This window comes from Calonectris borealis, chromosome 4 (assembly GCF_964195595.1).
Source record: "Calonectris borealis chromosome 4, bCalBor7.hap1.2, whole genome shotgun sequence".
NCBI lineage: Eukaryota > Metazoa > Chordata > Aves > Procellariiformes > Procellariidae > Calonectris > Calonectris borealis.
In genome coordinates this window covers 20,777,197-20,794,374 of record NC_134315.1, presented here as the reverse complement: position 1 = coordinate 20,794,374, position 17,178 = coordinate 20,777,197, and the positions used below count along the sequence as shown (strand labels likewise).

General features: G+C 45.0%; 1 protein-coding gene across 6 annotated transcripts in view; it reads left to right on the top strand.

Moving 5' to 3' along the window:
• The first annotated feature begins 10,312 nt into the window (after positions 1-10,312).
• CCDC149 (coiled-coil domain containing 149) overlaps positions 10,313-17,178 on the top strand; it is a 53,238-nt gene continuing 46,372 nt past the window's right edge. For 2 of the 6 annotated variants that reach the window (XM_075148859.1, XM_075148858.1), the window contains exon 1: positions 10,313-10,424. In XM_075148859.1, the coding sequence (XP_075004960.1) occupies positions 10,377-10,424 (48 nt within the window). In that variant the 5' untranslated portion in view covers positions 10,313-10,376. Of the gene's footprint in view, positions 10,425-15,890; positions 16,099-17,178 lie in introns of those variants that run through there. The other 4 variants (XM_075148855.1, XM_075148854.1, XM_075148860.1 and 1 more) reach the window with 4 other exon arrangements.

Here is a 17,178-nt window from a genome sequence, read left to right as displayed (position 1 = left end):
TGTATGTGTTCGTTCATTTTCAAAATCAGTTTGTTTTCAAACTTGCAGTCTCTCCTCTGCCCCACCACTTTACAGTTTTTCCCTCAATTTTTTCCATGAGCATCCCACCCACTGCCTGCGCTCCTCCCGCTTGTCTGCTTCTTTGCGTTGTTTTTCCCTTCCCTCCTTCTGCCAGACCTCACCACCTAGCTCCTTCCCAGAGCTGGTTTGTGCAGATCACAGTCTGCTCCTGTCTCTTCTTCCACTCTCTCTCTAGAGGAGCAAGTTACTCTACTCTGAACTCCAGTATCCAGTCGCACCAGCTAACAGTCATACAATAGCTTAAAAAAAAAAAAAAGAAAATAAGTCTGTCTCCAATTTTAATGTTACATGAAGCATCTAATACACAAAGGAATACAATACATTGAAAGTCCGAAACTGTTGAAGAGGAAAAAAGAAACACCATCACTTTAAAGATCTTTGTTGTTTGCCTAAGATGTGTCCTTCACGGACTTGACTGGGCACAAAAGGATTCAACATAAATGAATAACTGCTAAACTGCTTCTGATCTGCAGATCATATTGTCCTGCTGACAGATCATGCATGTGAAGTAGAAGAGCTGATACAGGATAGTGAAACCAGCAATGAACCTGAGAAAATTGAGAAGGCGCAGCTGGAATATAAATGGACAAAAAGCAGCTCTAAAGAGGAAAGGCAAAAGCAAAGGAAAGAAAACAAATAGGGGAACAGATAAATGCTAAAAGTAAAAGTACACCTGACAAACATAAGGTGCTTCCTCCTAAATGTGTGCATGAGGGTTTGAGCGTGTATTTATCTATCATCAGCAAGAACATGAAATAGAATAATGCTGATATAAATTACCAAAAGTACTAAAATGGATGTTTTATCTATGATAGGTTATATCCTCATTCAGAGGTATTTAAACCCTGATTAAATGGAACCCTGAAACATCTGTGGAGAGTCAGATTGAATCATCCTTCAGGGGACAAGCACTACATGTTTTCATTACATTTCAATTATGTAGCCTATCCAGATCTCAAGGATTTACACTGTTTTTTTTAATCATATATTTCTTTAGAGTTGGACATGGATGTACAGATGATGTTAGTGCAGTAGACAAATGTTGACAAAAATAAGCAGCAAAATTTGAAGCGATCCATTCATTGGCTTACCTATGGAGAAAAAAAATGGATTGTTTTCTTTCTTAATGACTGACAAAGACACTGATACCTGAAAGCTGTGTTTTAGAACTGTTGATTAAATCTCCTACAAGTGAAAACTGTTGGTTAAATCTCCTACATATGTTTACCTGAGTAGTTGCATCAAAGAGCCACAGGAGCTCAGATCTGATTCTGAATGTGTAATTTGTCCAGGCAAAAAAAGTTTTTTCTAGAAAGTCTGGAGCCTTCTTAATGAAATGTAGAAAATGCTTAGAGAAGTGGAGGGTAATCTGGTGAAAAGACAGATGAACTCAAGATACCGAGGGAAAGATTGACCACAAAGCAGAATTGCAGAGAAGGGAGATGAAACACTAGAAGCAGATAAGTTTGTCTAGTGAATGTATAGAGGAAGAAAGTAAAGACGATAACGGATCTCGAGACAAAGACAACGGGATGGTAGCTGAAGAGGAAGGCTGAGAGATGATTTTTTTTTCTCAGACGTTCAGTGACAATACTGTATTCTTCTGATGTTGGCAAGGTGATGGTGCAAAAGCAGTTACTGGAGTAGTAGGAGAATGTCCTGGTTTCGGCTGGGATAGGGTTAAATTTCTTCCTAGTGCTGTGTTTTGGATTTAGTACGAGGAGAATGTTGATAACACACTGATGTTTTCAGTTGTTGCTAAGTGCCCTCCTAGTCCAAGGACAGCTCCCGTGCCTACTGACTGAGCTAGGTACACAAGATGGGAGGGAACACAATCAGGACAGCCAGCCCAGCTGGCTAATGGGGTATTCCATACCATGTGACGTCATGCTCAGTATATGAAGGGGAGGCGTGATCCAGGAAGTACCGATCGCTACTTGGTTATCGGTCAGCGCGGGTGGTGAGCAATTGCATTGTGCATCACTCATTTTGTATATTTTATCATTATCATTATTATTTTCCCTTTTTTTCCTGTTCTATTAAACTGTCTTTATCTCAACCCACGAGTTTTTCTCACTCTTACCCTTCCTATTCTCTCCCCGTCCCGCTGGGGGTGGGGGGAGTGAGTGAGCGGCTGCGTGGTATTTGGCTGCCTGCCAGGTTAAACCACGACAGTCCTTTTTGGCGCCCAACGTGGGGCACGAAGGGTTGAGATAACGACACATCTGACCCGAACGGGTTAAAACAAATTTGTTATAAGCATTCATTATATCAGTTTAGTACTCGATGTTCACAATGTTGATTTATTTGCTCTCAGAGTTTTTGGATTTGTTCTTGCAGTTTTGGTATGTAGCACCTTACTGGCTGTCTATACTGCTGATTATCAGTTTGTACGTGGGGTTGGTCATCTCTGGGAAATGGATTAAGGTCATTGCTTTGCTATACTGTGTGACCTGGCTTTATGTTATGATAAAATTATTGGTCACGAGCCTGTACTCAGCACTGCCATCATTCCTGTTCTTTGGGAGCTATCTTTTGGAAACTATTAATAATTACACTTCTTATGTCTTCACCTCAGAGGATGAATTTAGTGGGGAGACAGGATGGACACTTTCTCCCACTTGTTCACCTTCCCCTCCATATCTTCAGAAACTCCTTTTTCTTCTATCCTCTTCATGAAGACGTCCACAATATTCCCTGAGAATTTTGAATATCCTTGGGATGTTCAAACAAGCATGATCATATTGCTATGTCTCCTGAATGTGGTTCAGGCCTTGTTTAGAGTTAAACAACTATTCAGGAATACTGTCCAGAGATCAACCCCAGCAACAGATACAGTGACTACTCAAACCCCCACGACAGGCACTGTAGCTACTTCAACCCGCACGACAACCACTGTGGCTACTCAAACCCCTGCGACAGGCACCGTGGCTACTTCAACCCCCACAACAACCACTATGGCTACTCAGACCCCGGCAACAGTCACTACAAATACTCCAACCCCCGCGACAGGCACTGCAGCTACCCAAACCCTCGCGACGGGTACTACAGCTGAACCAGAGGACCAACCGTCGCTGGTACCCGTCGCCCCTGTACAGAAGAAGAAATCTTTGAAGCGGAAGTCAGGTCGTGTAGAAAAGGATGATGGAAAAGCAGGGACATCACGAGGAGGGGACGAGGAAGAGGAAAAACTCATAAATGAGACGGAAACCACCCGATCCTTATCCCTGAATGAGTTGCGAGATATGCGGAAAGATTTCGGCCGTCGTCCAGGCGAGCATATTGTTACCTGGCTGCTCCGATGCTGGGATAATGGGGCCAGTAGCCTGGAATTAGAGGGGAAGGAGGCCAAACAGCTGGGATCCCTTGCTAGGGAAGCGGGTATTGACAAAGCAATCGGAAAAGGGACACAGGTCCTCAGCCTCTGGAGGCGACTGCTGTCAGGCGTGAAGGAAAGGTATCCCTTCAAGGAAGATGTTATATATCGCCTAGGCAAATGGGCCACTATGGAGAGAGGTATCCAGTACCTGAGAGAACTAGGCGTGCTGGAGGTGGTTTATAGTGACCTGGACGACGGCCGAACACCCAAAGATCCAGATGACGTCCAGTACACCTGGAACCGACTGCCCCAGGGGTGGAAACAGAGCCCTACCATTTGCCATGGACTGATCCACACCGCACTGGAACAGGGTGAGGCTCCAGAGCACCTGCAGTACATTGATGACATCATCGTGTGGGGCAACACAGCAGAAGAAGTTTTTGAGAAAGGGAAGAAAATAATTCAAATCCTTCTGAAATCTGGTTTTGCCATAAAACAAAGTAAGGTCAAGGGACCTGCACAAGAGATCCAGTTTTTAGGAATAAAATGGCAAGATGGACGTCGTCAGATCCCAATGGATGTGATCAACAAAATAACAGCCATGTCCCCACCAACTAGCAAAAAGGAAACACAAGCTTTCTTAGGCGTTGTGGGTTTTTGGAGAATGCATATTCCAAATTACAGTCAGATCGTAAGCCCTCTCTATCAGGTGACCAGGAAGAAGAACAACTTCAAATGGGGCCCTGAGCAACGACAAGCCTTTGAACAAATTAAACAGGAGATAGTTCATGCAGTAGACCTTGGGCCAGTCCGGGCAGGACAAGATGTAAAGAATGCGCTCTACACCGCAGCCGGGGAGAATGGTCCTCCCTGGAGCCTCTGGCAGAAAGCACCAGGGGAGACTCAAGGTCGACCCTTAGGGTTCTGGAGTCGGGGATACACAGGATCCCAGGCCTGCTACACTCCAACTGAGAAGGAGATATTGGCAGCATATGAAGGGGTTCAAGCTGCTTCGGAAGTGGTTGGTAGTGAAGCACAGCTCCTCCTGGCACCCCGACTGCCGGTGCTGGGCTGGATGTTCAAAGGGAGGGTCCCCTCTACACATCGTGCAACCGATGCTACGTGGAGTAAGTGGGTCGCACTGATTACACAACGGGCCCGAATAGGAAACCCCAGTCGCCCAGGAATCTTGGAGGTGATCACGAACTGGCCAGAAGGCAAAGATTTTAGCATATCCACAGAGGAGGAGGTGACACGTGCTGAAGAAGCCCCACTGTATAATAAACTACCAGAAAATGAGAAGCAATATGCCCTGTTCACTGATGGGTCCTGTCGCCTTGTGGGAAAACATCGGAGATGGAAAGCTGCTCTATGGAGTCCTATACACCAAGTTGCAGAAACTGCTGAAGGAGAAGGTGAATCGAGCCAGTTTGCAGAGGTGAAAGCCATCCAGCTGGCCTTGGACATTGCTGAACGAGAAAAATGGCCAGTACTTTATCTCTATACTGACTCATGGATGGTGGCAAATGCCCTGTGGGGGTGGCTGCAGCAGTGGAAGCAGAACTGGCAGCGCAGAGGTAAACCCATCTGGGCTGCCGCGTTGTGGCAAGATATTGCTGCCCGGGTAGAGAACCTGACTGTAAAAGTACGTCACGTAGATGCTCACGTGCCCAAGAGTCGGGACACTGAGGAACATCAAAATAACCAGCAGGTGGACCAGGCTGCTAAAATTGAAGTGGCCCAGGTGGATTTGGACTGGCAACATAAGGGTGAATTATTTATAGCTCGGTGGGCCCATGACGCGTCAGGCCATCAAGGAAGAGATGCAACATATAGATGGGCTCGTGATCGAGGGGTGGACTTAACCATGGATGCTATTGCACAGGTTATCCACGAATGTGAAACATGCGCTGCAATCAAACAAGCCAAGCGAGTAAAGCCTCTTTGGTATGGAGAACGATGGTTGAAATATAAATATGGGGAGGCCTGGCAGATTGATTATATCACACTCCCACAAACCCGACACGGCAAGCGCTATGTGCTCACCATGGTGGAAGCAACCACCGGATGGCTGGAAACATACCCTGTGCCCCATGCCACTGCCCAGAACACCATCCTGGGCCTTGAAAAGCAAGTCCTATGGTGACATGGCACCCCAGAAAGAATTGAGTCAGACAACGGGACTCACTTCCGAAACACTCTCATAGACACCTGGGCCAAAGAGCACGGCATTGAGTGGGTCTATCACATCCCCTACCATGCACCAGCCTCCGGGAAAATCGAACGATACAATGGACTGCTAAAGACTACGCTGAGAGCAATGGGTGGTGGGATATTCAAGCATTGGGACACACATTTAGCAAAGGCCACCTGGTTAGTCAATACCAGGGGATCTGCCAATCGAGCTGGCCCTGCCCAATCAAGACTCTTACGTACTGTAGATGGAGATAAAGTCCCTGTCGTGCACATAAGGAATATGCTGGGGAAGACAGTCTGGGTTACTCCTGCCTCTGGCAAGGGAAAACCCATCCATGGGATTGCTTTTGCTCAAGGACCTGGGTACACTTGGTGGGTGATGCGAAAGGATGGGGAGGTCCGGTGTGTACCTCAAGGGGATTTGATTTTGGGTGAAAATAGCCAATGAACTGAATTTTGATGTCAACTGTTACATGATATTGTACATCATTATTTCTATGATATAGCAGTGGTATAGCAGTGAAAGTCACCCAGATTAGTGAAGAATGAACTAACTCCGATGAAACCGAGCGAAGTGCAACGATGATAGAACTGGACGAGCGCAGCAGTACCGAAATGAGAACTGGCTTCAGGATGCAACGGCCCAACACCGCCCACCATCTCTTCGGCCCTGAAAGACTGTTACAACAGATGGAGCCCAAAGTCGTGGACTAAATGAACTCAGTGGACATTTTAGAGGGATAGTCCATAGACCGAGGGAATGATATCTGTGCGTGCATATATATATATGTATGTATATATAAAGAAAGATAGTGATGGTTAATTGAAATGTATTAAAAAAGATGTGAGACCTAAGCACGACGTAAATGGTATGGAATAAGGGGTGGATACTGTCCTGGTTTCGGCTGGGATGGGGTTAAATTTCTTCCTAGTGCTGTGTTTTGGATTTAGTATGAGGAGAATGTTGATAACACACTGATGTTTTCAGTTGTTGCTAAGTGCCCTCCTAGTCCAAGGACAGCTCCCGTGCCTACTGACTGAGCTAGGTACACAAGGTGGGAGGGAACATAATCAGGACAGCCAGCCCAGCTGGCTAATGGGGTATTCCATACCATGTGACGTCATGCTCAGTATATGAAGGGGAGGCGTGATCCAGGAAGTACCGATCGCTACTTGGTTATCGGTCAGCGCGGGTGGTGAGCAATTGCATTGTGCATCACTCATTTTGTATATTTTATCATTATCATTATTATTTTCCCTTTTCCTGTTCTATTAAACTGTCTTTATCTCAACCCACGAGTTTTTCTCACTCTTACCCTTCCGATTCTCTCCCCGTCCCGCTGGGGGTGGAGGGGAGTGAGTGAGTGGCTGCGTGGTATTTGGCTGCCTACCAGGTTAAACCACGACAGAGAATAATCAAGACACCTCGTTAGTTTTGCAATTAAAACAGCAGATTGGTACTCTTGAAACCTGCAATTTCACTATCTGGTTATGCTTGAAACTTCGGTTTTCTTGGGCAAGGCAATTACTTCTCTCTTCAGCTTCCTTTTTACAAATTAGGGGGGATAGTACTTTTCTATCATCTTCTTCTTGACTTGTTTGTCTGAGTTAAGGCAGGAGCCATATCTCAATACATGTCTGCCTAGAGGCGAGCAGAGCAACCTGGTCCCCAGGACCGCTAGACAGGAGTGTCACAGTAACCACTGGTAACTAAGACAGAGAGGTTCAGGAAAGCTGAAGAATCTGCCAAAAGGCTTGATATCAGGCACTAAAAGTGATTACTTAAAAATACATATTTGGGTTCTTTTATTTACTTTCTGATCCTATCAAGCATACTCAAGGCACGTTTCAGCTTATTTTTAATTTATTCCCTCGAATCTTTCTTTTACTTCAGAAGAAAGTGGTTATTCTCATCCAAGATCTTGGGCTTTCTGAAAAACACCAGCTCTCATCAGACTTTTGATAAAATCATAAGAGCTGGAAACACTGAGAGTTCCTTTTGTTTTAATAACTTCTCTTTCATGAATATTTACTTCTCATTTGAATAATTATCATCAATAAAAATTAAAACCTTATGTTTTTTGGGGCTGCAAGCAGCTTTGGGATTAAAATGAGTGACACCTCTCAAAAATGAGGGCTATTAAGAGGGTTACATTTCTTACAAGTGGAGCTTTTTCTGCAAGAGCATTCTGAGTCTGGAGTACTACAGAGACCAAGAAAACGGAGGAGAGAAATTCTGCAAATGAGAAGCAGAACTGGGAGAAAGATTCTGTTTGGCTCATCTACACTAGCAGTTATATAGCTTTAACTATTAACAATATTATGAAAATGATGGCGTTTCTAATATCATTAATGATTCTTTTAATCAGTGGCTTTAAATTATAGCTTTTGTTAATTTAATTTTCATTATTCGCTATTTGCCTGTGCAAACAAGATGCTGTTTTCAGCAATGGTTTGCCGAGAAGCCTGCGAGGACATGCAGGATTGTAATATATCACACACATCACAACATAAACCACAGAAAAATATGAACAAAGAGGAAAGACGAATGTACTCTCTAGAGCACTAACGTTACAGAATGCCTACAGATGAAGAACAACTAATTTAGGAGAAAATGGGCTATAATTTGGAGAAAATGTCTACATGTGATTTATAATTTGCAGGTAAAATCTATGAACTCTGTATTTCTCAAAGTAAAGTTCCATGCTAAAGCTAGCGGCTCTCCTGGACTTTTTTTTTATATGGAGATAATGACAGGCATTTATTAAACTTGATAATCTTACATTCAAAGAGAGCTCCTGCTGGGTTTAGATGTGGCCTATGCTTCTTCCCATATAAGCTGTTAATTAAGCACCTGGAACAGTGGCAAGGCTGAGGCATCACCTGCTCGAAGTGATGTGAAGTTGTCAAAGGAGGATCTCTCAGCCATTTTAGAGAACAGAAGGACACTGTGCTTAGATGCCAAACCACAAACAAATCTTAACAGTGGGGAAATTGTGGTAAGGAATGAGGCAGGCATATTTCGTGTTGTCTTGCCCTGTTTGTTGTGTTATTTAAAACAAAGAGTAATTGTGGGTTAAACTGCTCAAATACTCCATGAAATTACACTGGGACTCTGCATGGAAAACAAGTCCTGGGCGCATGTGCTGTTTTAGGGGTATAATAACAAAGATTGCACATAATGTGCCTCAAGGTAGACCTGGTCCGTGGGGATGTACAGCAGCTCTGCCGCAGGGTTATGGACGGTATGGCTGGAGCAGAGGCATCTGGAAGGGTGTGGAATGCTGTGTAGGTAGTGTGCTTGGGTTTCAGTGCTGATGGAGAAGAGTCTGCACTAGCAGGGAGAAAAGAAGCCAGATCAAGTCCTGGGTTGTTACATTATTTACACCTCCGTGAGCCGAGTGACAATAGAGATCTGTGCCTAAAGTGGGCAGTGTTCCAGTATCACATTTTGAGAAGATGGTTTTCTACCTCTTTGTCGTTCTCCTGTGTCTTACTTCACACATACAATGTAAGTGCATAACTAATTCACAGGGGTTTTGTTACATACGAATAGTATCTATGGTGAATGAAAAATGGGACACAAGCCGACAATGTGCGCTTGCAGCCCAGAAGGCCAACCATACCCTCGGCTGCATCAAAAGAAGGGTGGCCAGCAGGTCGAGGGAGGTGATTCTGCCCCTCTACTCTGCTCTGGTGAGACCCCACCTGCAGTACTGCGTCCAGCTCTGGAGCCCTCAGCACAAGAAAGACATGGACCTGTTGGAGCGGGTCCAGAGGAGGGCCACAAAAATGATCAGGGGGATGGAACGCCTCTCCTATGAAGAAAGGCTGAGAGAGTTGCGGTTATTCAGCCTGGAGAAGAGGCGGCTCCGGGGAGACCTTATTGCGGCCTTTCAGTACATAAAGGGGGCTTAGAAGAAAGATGGAGAGAGACTTTTTACCAAAGCCTGTAGTGACAGGACAAGGGGCAACATTTTTAAACTGGAAGAGGGTATATTTAGATTGGACTTAAAGAAGAAATTTTTTACGATGAGGGTGGCACTGGGACAGGTTGCCCAGAGAAGTTGTGGATGACCCATCACTAGAAGTGTTCAAGGTTGGATGGGGCTTTGAGCAACCTGGTCTAGTGGAATACGTCCCTGCCCATGGCAAGGGGGGTGGACTAGGTTATCTTTAAAGGTCTCTTCAAACCCAAACCATTCTGGGATTCTATATTAAAGTCTCTACTGCAGTACAGTATCCTGATGCCCGTCCCCTCATGGACCGCTCTATGGGTACGTCTGGCTGTTCAGTGCCTGGGATGGCAGCAGAGCCCTGCTGTTATCTAGGAGGAGGACGTAAGGAGCGGAGGACCATTCTCCTGGCAACGCACCTCAGACACTTCTGCCCAGCCCTAGGCAGGTGTCTGTGGCGTGACCCACGCTCCCCCCCGCGGACCGGCCCTCCTGCCCGGGCACCGCGGCCCTGCTGCCCGGGCACCGCGGCCCTGCCCGACTCTATCGGGGTACTTCGTCGTGTGGAGGCGGCCCGGGTGCCGGCAGCGCGCCGCGGGCAGGGCCGCGCTAGGCCGCGGGCGGTGAGGCGCCGCCGCAGGCCCGGCTCCCGCAGGCCCCTGCCCGGGACGGCGCTGGGCTGCCCGGGACGGCGCTGGGCTGCCCCGGGCGGCCGGCAAGAGGCGGCCGGCAAGAGGCGGCCACAGGCCCCGCCTCTCCCCGCAGGCTCCTCGGCAGAAGGCCGGGGCGGGCGGAGCCGCTCGCCGCCGCGGCCCACCGGAGCCATGAGCTCCCACCGCAGCGAGAGCGACTGGCAGGGGCTGGTGAGCGAGGTGAGGCGGCGGGGCGGGGGCAGCCGCGGGCCGGGGCGCCCAGCCTCCCGCGGCGCGGCCTGGACGCCGGGCATCGGCCCTTCTGGGGCCGCCGGGGCAGAGGGGCGGGCGGGCCGGCCCCGCCGCCGCCGCCGCGCCCGGCTGCTGCCCCGCTCCCCGGGGAGATTCTGCCGGGGCGAGGGGCACAGCCGGCGGGAGGGGAGCTCGGGCCGGCCCGGGGCCGAGAGGGGCCCCAACCCCCGCGGCTGGGGCGGCAGCAGGTGGAGTCGGCGGGGGCGGGGGGCGTTGAACTGTAGCGTGGCAAGGTGAGCACAGGCGTGCTGCGAACCGCCCTCGGGCTGCCGGCCCCGACCCCCTGCACGGCTGCCAAATACCGGGGACGAGTGCCCGCGAACGTCTCGCGTGTATGAACCGCCGCGTGGCTGCCAGCAAACAGGGGTCTAGGCGCGGAGCCTGCTCTGGGTTTGACATCGCCAGGGATTCGGCTGCGGCGGCGGCCCGCGGGGCTGAGGCCGCGGGCCTGGCTCTGCTGCCAGCTGGGAGGGGGGTCCGGCGGCAGCGCAGCCCTGGGCGGGTGACGGGTCTGCTGCCGTGAGTTCCCCCTCTGGCACATGCTTTGTTTTCTTACTTCACTTGAATCACAAGTGAAAGGATTGTGAGAGCCATGGTGTCATTTATAAAATGGGAGAAAAATCTGTAATGGCACAGTGGCCATGAGCTTCAACAGGTGGAGGATTTTCAGAACATAAGAGTAGAAAATTTTATTATCTGCTACGTCCACATTAAAAGATCCACAATGTTTACAGGTACACATTTTCATGTAGGGTCAGTTACCAAACTCAAAACAAGTTGAGGTCAGTATAATTTAAAGTAATATCATGAAAGTCAAGTCTGTTTAATAGGCAGAACCATGAAGTTTGAAGCAGGTTGGCGTGCTGATTTTTGCATTGCGTTTTGCATTGCATTAATTTTGCATAACTATAAAAATAGTATTTTTATGTTTACAGCTAACAAACAAAACTTCTGTGTAAATGGCATAGGCCTAGATCAACCTGACTGAGTCTGCTGCCCTAGAGTACGATGCACACAGGTGAATTCCTCTGATTTCAGCAGGGCTTTGCCTCTGTTATATTACGTGAGCATGGCTTAAGGCCCTGGTCTGTCAAAAAGATGCATGAGTTCAGGGTCCTGAACCTGTCACTTGTCCCGGTGATTTCAGTGGGAGTTTGTGTGTGCCCAGATCTGTGCTAGTACGGTACATCCAGAGTTGGAGTACGTTGAGTTGGAGTCTACCTATGCACACAGTGCTTGCAAATGCACAAAATAAACCAGGAGAAAGCGAAAAGTGTACTTTTAGTAGTATCCTGATGCAGTGTTGCATCTGACATCTCATTTCCCAAATGGAGTTTTGTTTGGGGGCAGGAGTGGTGTCACATGGCAGGGAAGGGTAAGAGAGAGAGACAATTGACGAGGTGCGTTCAAAGGAAATGTCCCTTCTCGGCTTTAAGAAGTCATTTAGAATTACTTTAAAACTTTTTTACTTTTGATATGATTTAACCTAAAAACTCAATCCTGAAATTGAACACCTATTTCTGGTTTAGGGGCTTCTTGATTGTAGCGAAGTTTAATGACTCTGCTAAGCTACATTCTTGCAAATACTTAAGCATACACGTAATTTCTTTTTTTCAGGAACAATTAGAGGCCTAGTGATTTATATTCCATTTTTCCTTCCCTTTTCTCTGTTCCCACAGCAGATTTACGCCTGTTTTTCTGCATGAAGTCTGTAGCACATGCTGTCAGGATATAGGCTTCCCTCTTTTGCCTTCCTCTTCCTTTGGCTGTTGTGATTAACTTCGTGCGATTTATCCATTAACTCCAGCATCCTAATGGGTCTGTGAGAAAGTGGCTCTAACTTCTGAAGTAACTTGTAATAAGTTTTTCCAGTTTACTGTATTCCTGAGTGGTACAGAGCTTCTCCAGGCTTCTTAGCTTCAATGCTAGGTAATTTAAGTTTTGTTCCCTATGCATTTCATAAACATTTTGAAGTGCTTTCAAAATATAAGATAACAGAGGCAAGAAAAGACATGGTACCTCTGAACGAACACTCACATTGCTGATACTGGACAGTTAAAACAGAGAATGGGATTCAAAATCTTGGTACGAAAGACCAGAAGCTTGTGGGTTCAGATCCATGTTCACGTTCTTTTTCATTTCCACAAGCTCAGTCCTCCAAATTTGAAAGCTAGGAGTAATTGAAATACTCGTCAAAGCAACTGTAATATTTTTAAAAGTCTGGTATTGCAGGTGTTAAGGAAAGTGGTAGGATGTATTTTTGGTCCTTATATAAACACATATACAAACACTCCTACACACAGCTGTATATTTTTGTAGTTTGCCTTTTCATTCTTCATTAGATAAAAAGAAAGAATGCTTGGGTTTTTTTGGTGTGTTCCAGTCTTTTCCTGTATTTACTCTTTTTTTTTTCCTTTTGACTTTTGTTCCATTTCAGTGCCTTTTGCCCTGTACCTTTTCACATCTCTTTCTCTGCTTTTATTATGCTCATCACCAATTTGTTGCTTGTTCTTTTGCCTCCATGTTTACGTATTTTTCCACTTACTCTACAGCCACATGCATTTCAGGCCTAGTGTGCACCTGGTACTCTGAACAATCTTTGCACCACATGTACCTTGAACATTCTTTAAACTAACTCTGAATAGGATGACGTAGGAAGGAATACTGGGACAGAGCCAACTTAGCAAATATTGAAGGAGCAGAAAGAGTCATTATTTCCATTGATAATCTCGCAAACTGAATGCAAAAGAATGAGCTTCAAGAGTGAGAATCCACATAGATTTTGCCCATTCTTTAGCTGAGTACAAGTATTGATGGAGGATGAATATATATAAAAGTATATATAAAGTACTCTGTATATAGTATATGTAAAGTACTCTGTGTACTATATAAAGTACCACATAATTTTTGCTTGGAGTCTGGGTTTTTGTCTAACATTTACCTCACTGAATGACCCGTGTTTAGGATATTTAAAAGCCTGTGTAAAGCTGTGGGATGAAGATCTGGTCAATAACTGCTTGTTTGACACAAATGAAACTGAGCCGTAGCAAGAACTTTCTTGCTGCCTGTACTGAGATGGTGGCCTAAGTCCTCCAGAAACAAGTGATCTTCATAAATCTCAAAATACTATCCCAAGAGTATGGCCCATTCCTTTGAACATGCCTTCGAATGTCTCTTATTTTAAAAAATAAAATCCTTGGGGCAAACAAAATACCTCTCCCACCTGAAAGAGGATGAAAAGAGGAGAGTGTGACAGTTACTAGTTGCTTTGCTGTGCACTGCTAGAAAGCAATCATATATACTGTAGTCTTCACTGAAGAGAATAGAATTCTTGAAGATTATTTTGGTCACCAAAATCTTGGTTGCAGAGTTTTGTTTGTTTGCTTTTAAGTGTTTTTAAATGTCCATACTTACTTCTTAGCCTGACAGCCATGTTTATGGATATGCTAAGCTGTTGACTTCCACAAACTTGTGTGAGCCAACGAGTGGCTCAGTTTTCCTGTCTCTATAAGGGAGATGAAATATAACTAAATCCCATGAGTATGAATGAAAAACACAATATATGAACTTTGTTTGAGTGTAGTTGGGGGCTTCTTTTTGAAAGGTTCTAGAGGCTTCCAACTCTGTATGTTCTGCTGTGGAAAAGGGTGTGATTTCAGTTTTTGCCTGAATTCCATGTAATCTGTCTTGGAATCATTTGATCTAAGGATGATGACAGAATCAGTGATGGAGAAAGGAGTAAGTGGTAGCATGATCTTGGGGTGGTGGGATGAGTTGAACAGTACTGGGAGATCATATGTGGTAGGGAAAAAACACTTTTACATAATCTGCAAGACCACCTCTGTCCTTGGTTTAGAGAGCTGACTTCTACGAGTTCGGTCTCCTTTCTGCTGAAGTCAGTGAGTGTGCTTCCATTCAATTCATTGAGAGTTGGCACTAGTCCTAATTTAATACTGCTTGGAGAATGTGTACTTTTGGCAGTGTTTTCCACTGGAAGCAAGAAAGGTTTCCTAGGAAACCCATAAGACTAGAGTGGTTGTCCTCCCTCCTTTCTGCTAACTTCTCCCTCGGATTTGCCAACTTCTAGAATTAAATCCAATGTCAAAATGCTTCTCTCTTCCTTGTCACTTCCCACACATTAGAGCATTTACTATGTATGCTATTTACAGCTACTCATATGTGACTGTACCTCCCAAAATTAGTTTGAAGAAATTTAGTCTCCATTTAATTTGTCATTCTCAAGAGGCTATTTCTTGTTTATTAACTGTGTATGGTCTTTGGCATCACAGAGGGAAGTGATATGCTTGTCTCTTGAGCTCCTTTGCCTAGTAACTGCCAACTTAAAACTTGGAGAGAGAGTTTTGGGGAATTATTTATCAAACGCACAACTATTAAGCAGCAGTTCTAGTTGAAATACCTAAATGTTCCAGACATGAATTCTCAATAAGAGTAAGAAAGCTAAACTGCTCGTAATTGGCAGAACATATCTTTTCCATTGGTTGCACAATTCTATTTATGTGGACGAGAGAGAAGAGGAAGGAAAACTAGTGAGATTTTCATGTTTATAACATCTCTCTAATTTTCTGTCATGTCACCTCATGTCATTTCGTGTCATTACACATCAGACTGTAAAACGTAATTCACCAAACCTACGTCAGGGGACCAGGCAGGCTTTGGAGACACTGATTTCAGAGCTTTTCTAAACGCGGGCACATGTCAGTGGCTGTAGGGAAGAACAAAGTGGAGCTGATGCTCTGAGGTTCCTAGGTGATGGGGTTGGCATCGGCATGGCTTTGTCATTTGGAAAAGGAAGTGGAAATGCTAGAAGAGCTGACTTACTGCTCTCCAGAGTTCTCGGGAGCTGTGGGAGAGGTGCTATGGAGACCTGCATGCTGCGCTTTCAGGCAGCAAAACAAGTGTTTGCTTCTGATGTTTTCATGTTCCAGGTTGGACTAAGATACCCACAGGGATGCTGAGGAACAAACACGGAGAAATTAATAATGTAATCCGATGCACAGCATACAAAACTTTTAAGGGCTGGGCCACATCACAAAATAGTGTTATTTTGACTAGTCAGATCAGATGATGGTAATTCATAAATGACCAGTGAAGGTGATGTGGTGTACTATTGTCATCAAGACAGGACGGGGTGTTCTGGGGAGCTGCCTGTATCACTTATGTCATCAGTGAATGAGACCAGCCTGCTCTGTGTTTCAGGAGGCAGCTAGTGAAGCAAGCACTGGGCAGCAGGAAAAGCAGAGTTGATATTGTGGGATAAAACCAAGGACACTGCATTGTCTCAGGTTTTATTAGAGATGAGGACATGAGGTGAGATGGCAGGCAAATGGCCAGTTATTGCGTATTTCTCTGGGTTTGAGTGCTTGACTCTTTCAGATAAGTTGAACAGTTTAATCTGAAGTCAAGGGGAGCGACATTACTGAAACGCAGTCAACAAACACCCCGAATAGTGATGTTGCAATGCATTTTGGGACTCTTCAGTTTGTCATTTCCACAACAAAATTGCCCCCAAGAGTACAGTGAGGAGAAATTTGATAGAACTTCAGGCAGTTCAATAGAAGTTGGATCTCTTGTCCAAAAGATGGTGAGTAGAGTTCATGGTTTCTTTGAGAGCATGGTGGATGATAGGCTTCCAGGCCCACGTACAATGTGGTGGTCCATAAGCATTTGGGAGGACACTAGGTCCTGGCGTGTTGAGAGACACAGAATATGATCCACAGTGATTCCAAAACACAGTATGGAGATAGTATCTCTACTTTTACCCTCAGAAAATTAGATATTTTCCTTCTTGGCACTAATTGCTGTTAAATACCCAAGTATAGGCCAAATTTGTAATTTGTACAAATTTAAAAGAAATTATTTTGTGATGGGAATTCGGTGTGTATGTTGGTTTAAAAAAAGAAAGTCTAAAACCTTGACAGTGTCCCAGCTTCATCAGATTATTAGACCATGTCTACAGCGTTGTTAATGAGATCTATCCAGATTTGTCACTAAAAATAGCAATGGACAAATAGTAAGTGTTCGATGTAGAGGGTCACCTTGGAGCAGTTATACTCTCCTGTAATGTCAGTCTCTTTTTACTCAATTTCACTAAAGCAGTTATCTGGCTGTAAAGCAGTTCAGGCAGTAATGTAGGTTGTCATATATATTCCTTTAATTATTATGATCTTCCTTGTAGCAATTATAATTTGCTTTATTGCAGATAACAGTGAATTGGTAGATAAAAGTCACTAGACAGATATGAAAAGTTGTACGTTACAGCTTTTAGATTGAAAGTATAGCAGCTGGGTTTTGGTTAACTTTGTTTTTTAAACTCAAAGATTATTTTGGAACATCAATTAAAAAGAAACAAAAGACAATAAGAATATTTTGTAGTAACTACAGTGCATAACAGAATTCACTTGTTTGTCTCACTGATAGACAGTGTGTGAGACATAGACTTTCCTTCAGTTGCAGAGGAATAAATCTCTATAGGAATGCCAGAAGCATCTATTGAATGCTTTTTCTCAGACTATATCAGAAAATTTCCCTTATTGCTTGCATTGCTCCAAAAAGACTGTTAAACGCCTATGTTCCTTTTGACAGCATACCAATTTTGCTGCACTAATATGTCCTTATATGGGAAATTGTTGGTGGGACTCAGTTGTTTCCCTGAGTAGAACCC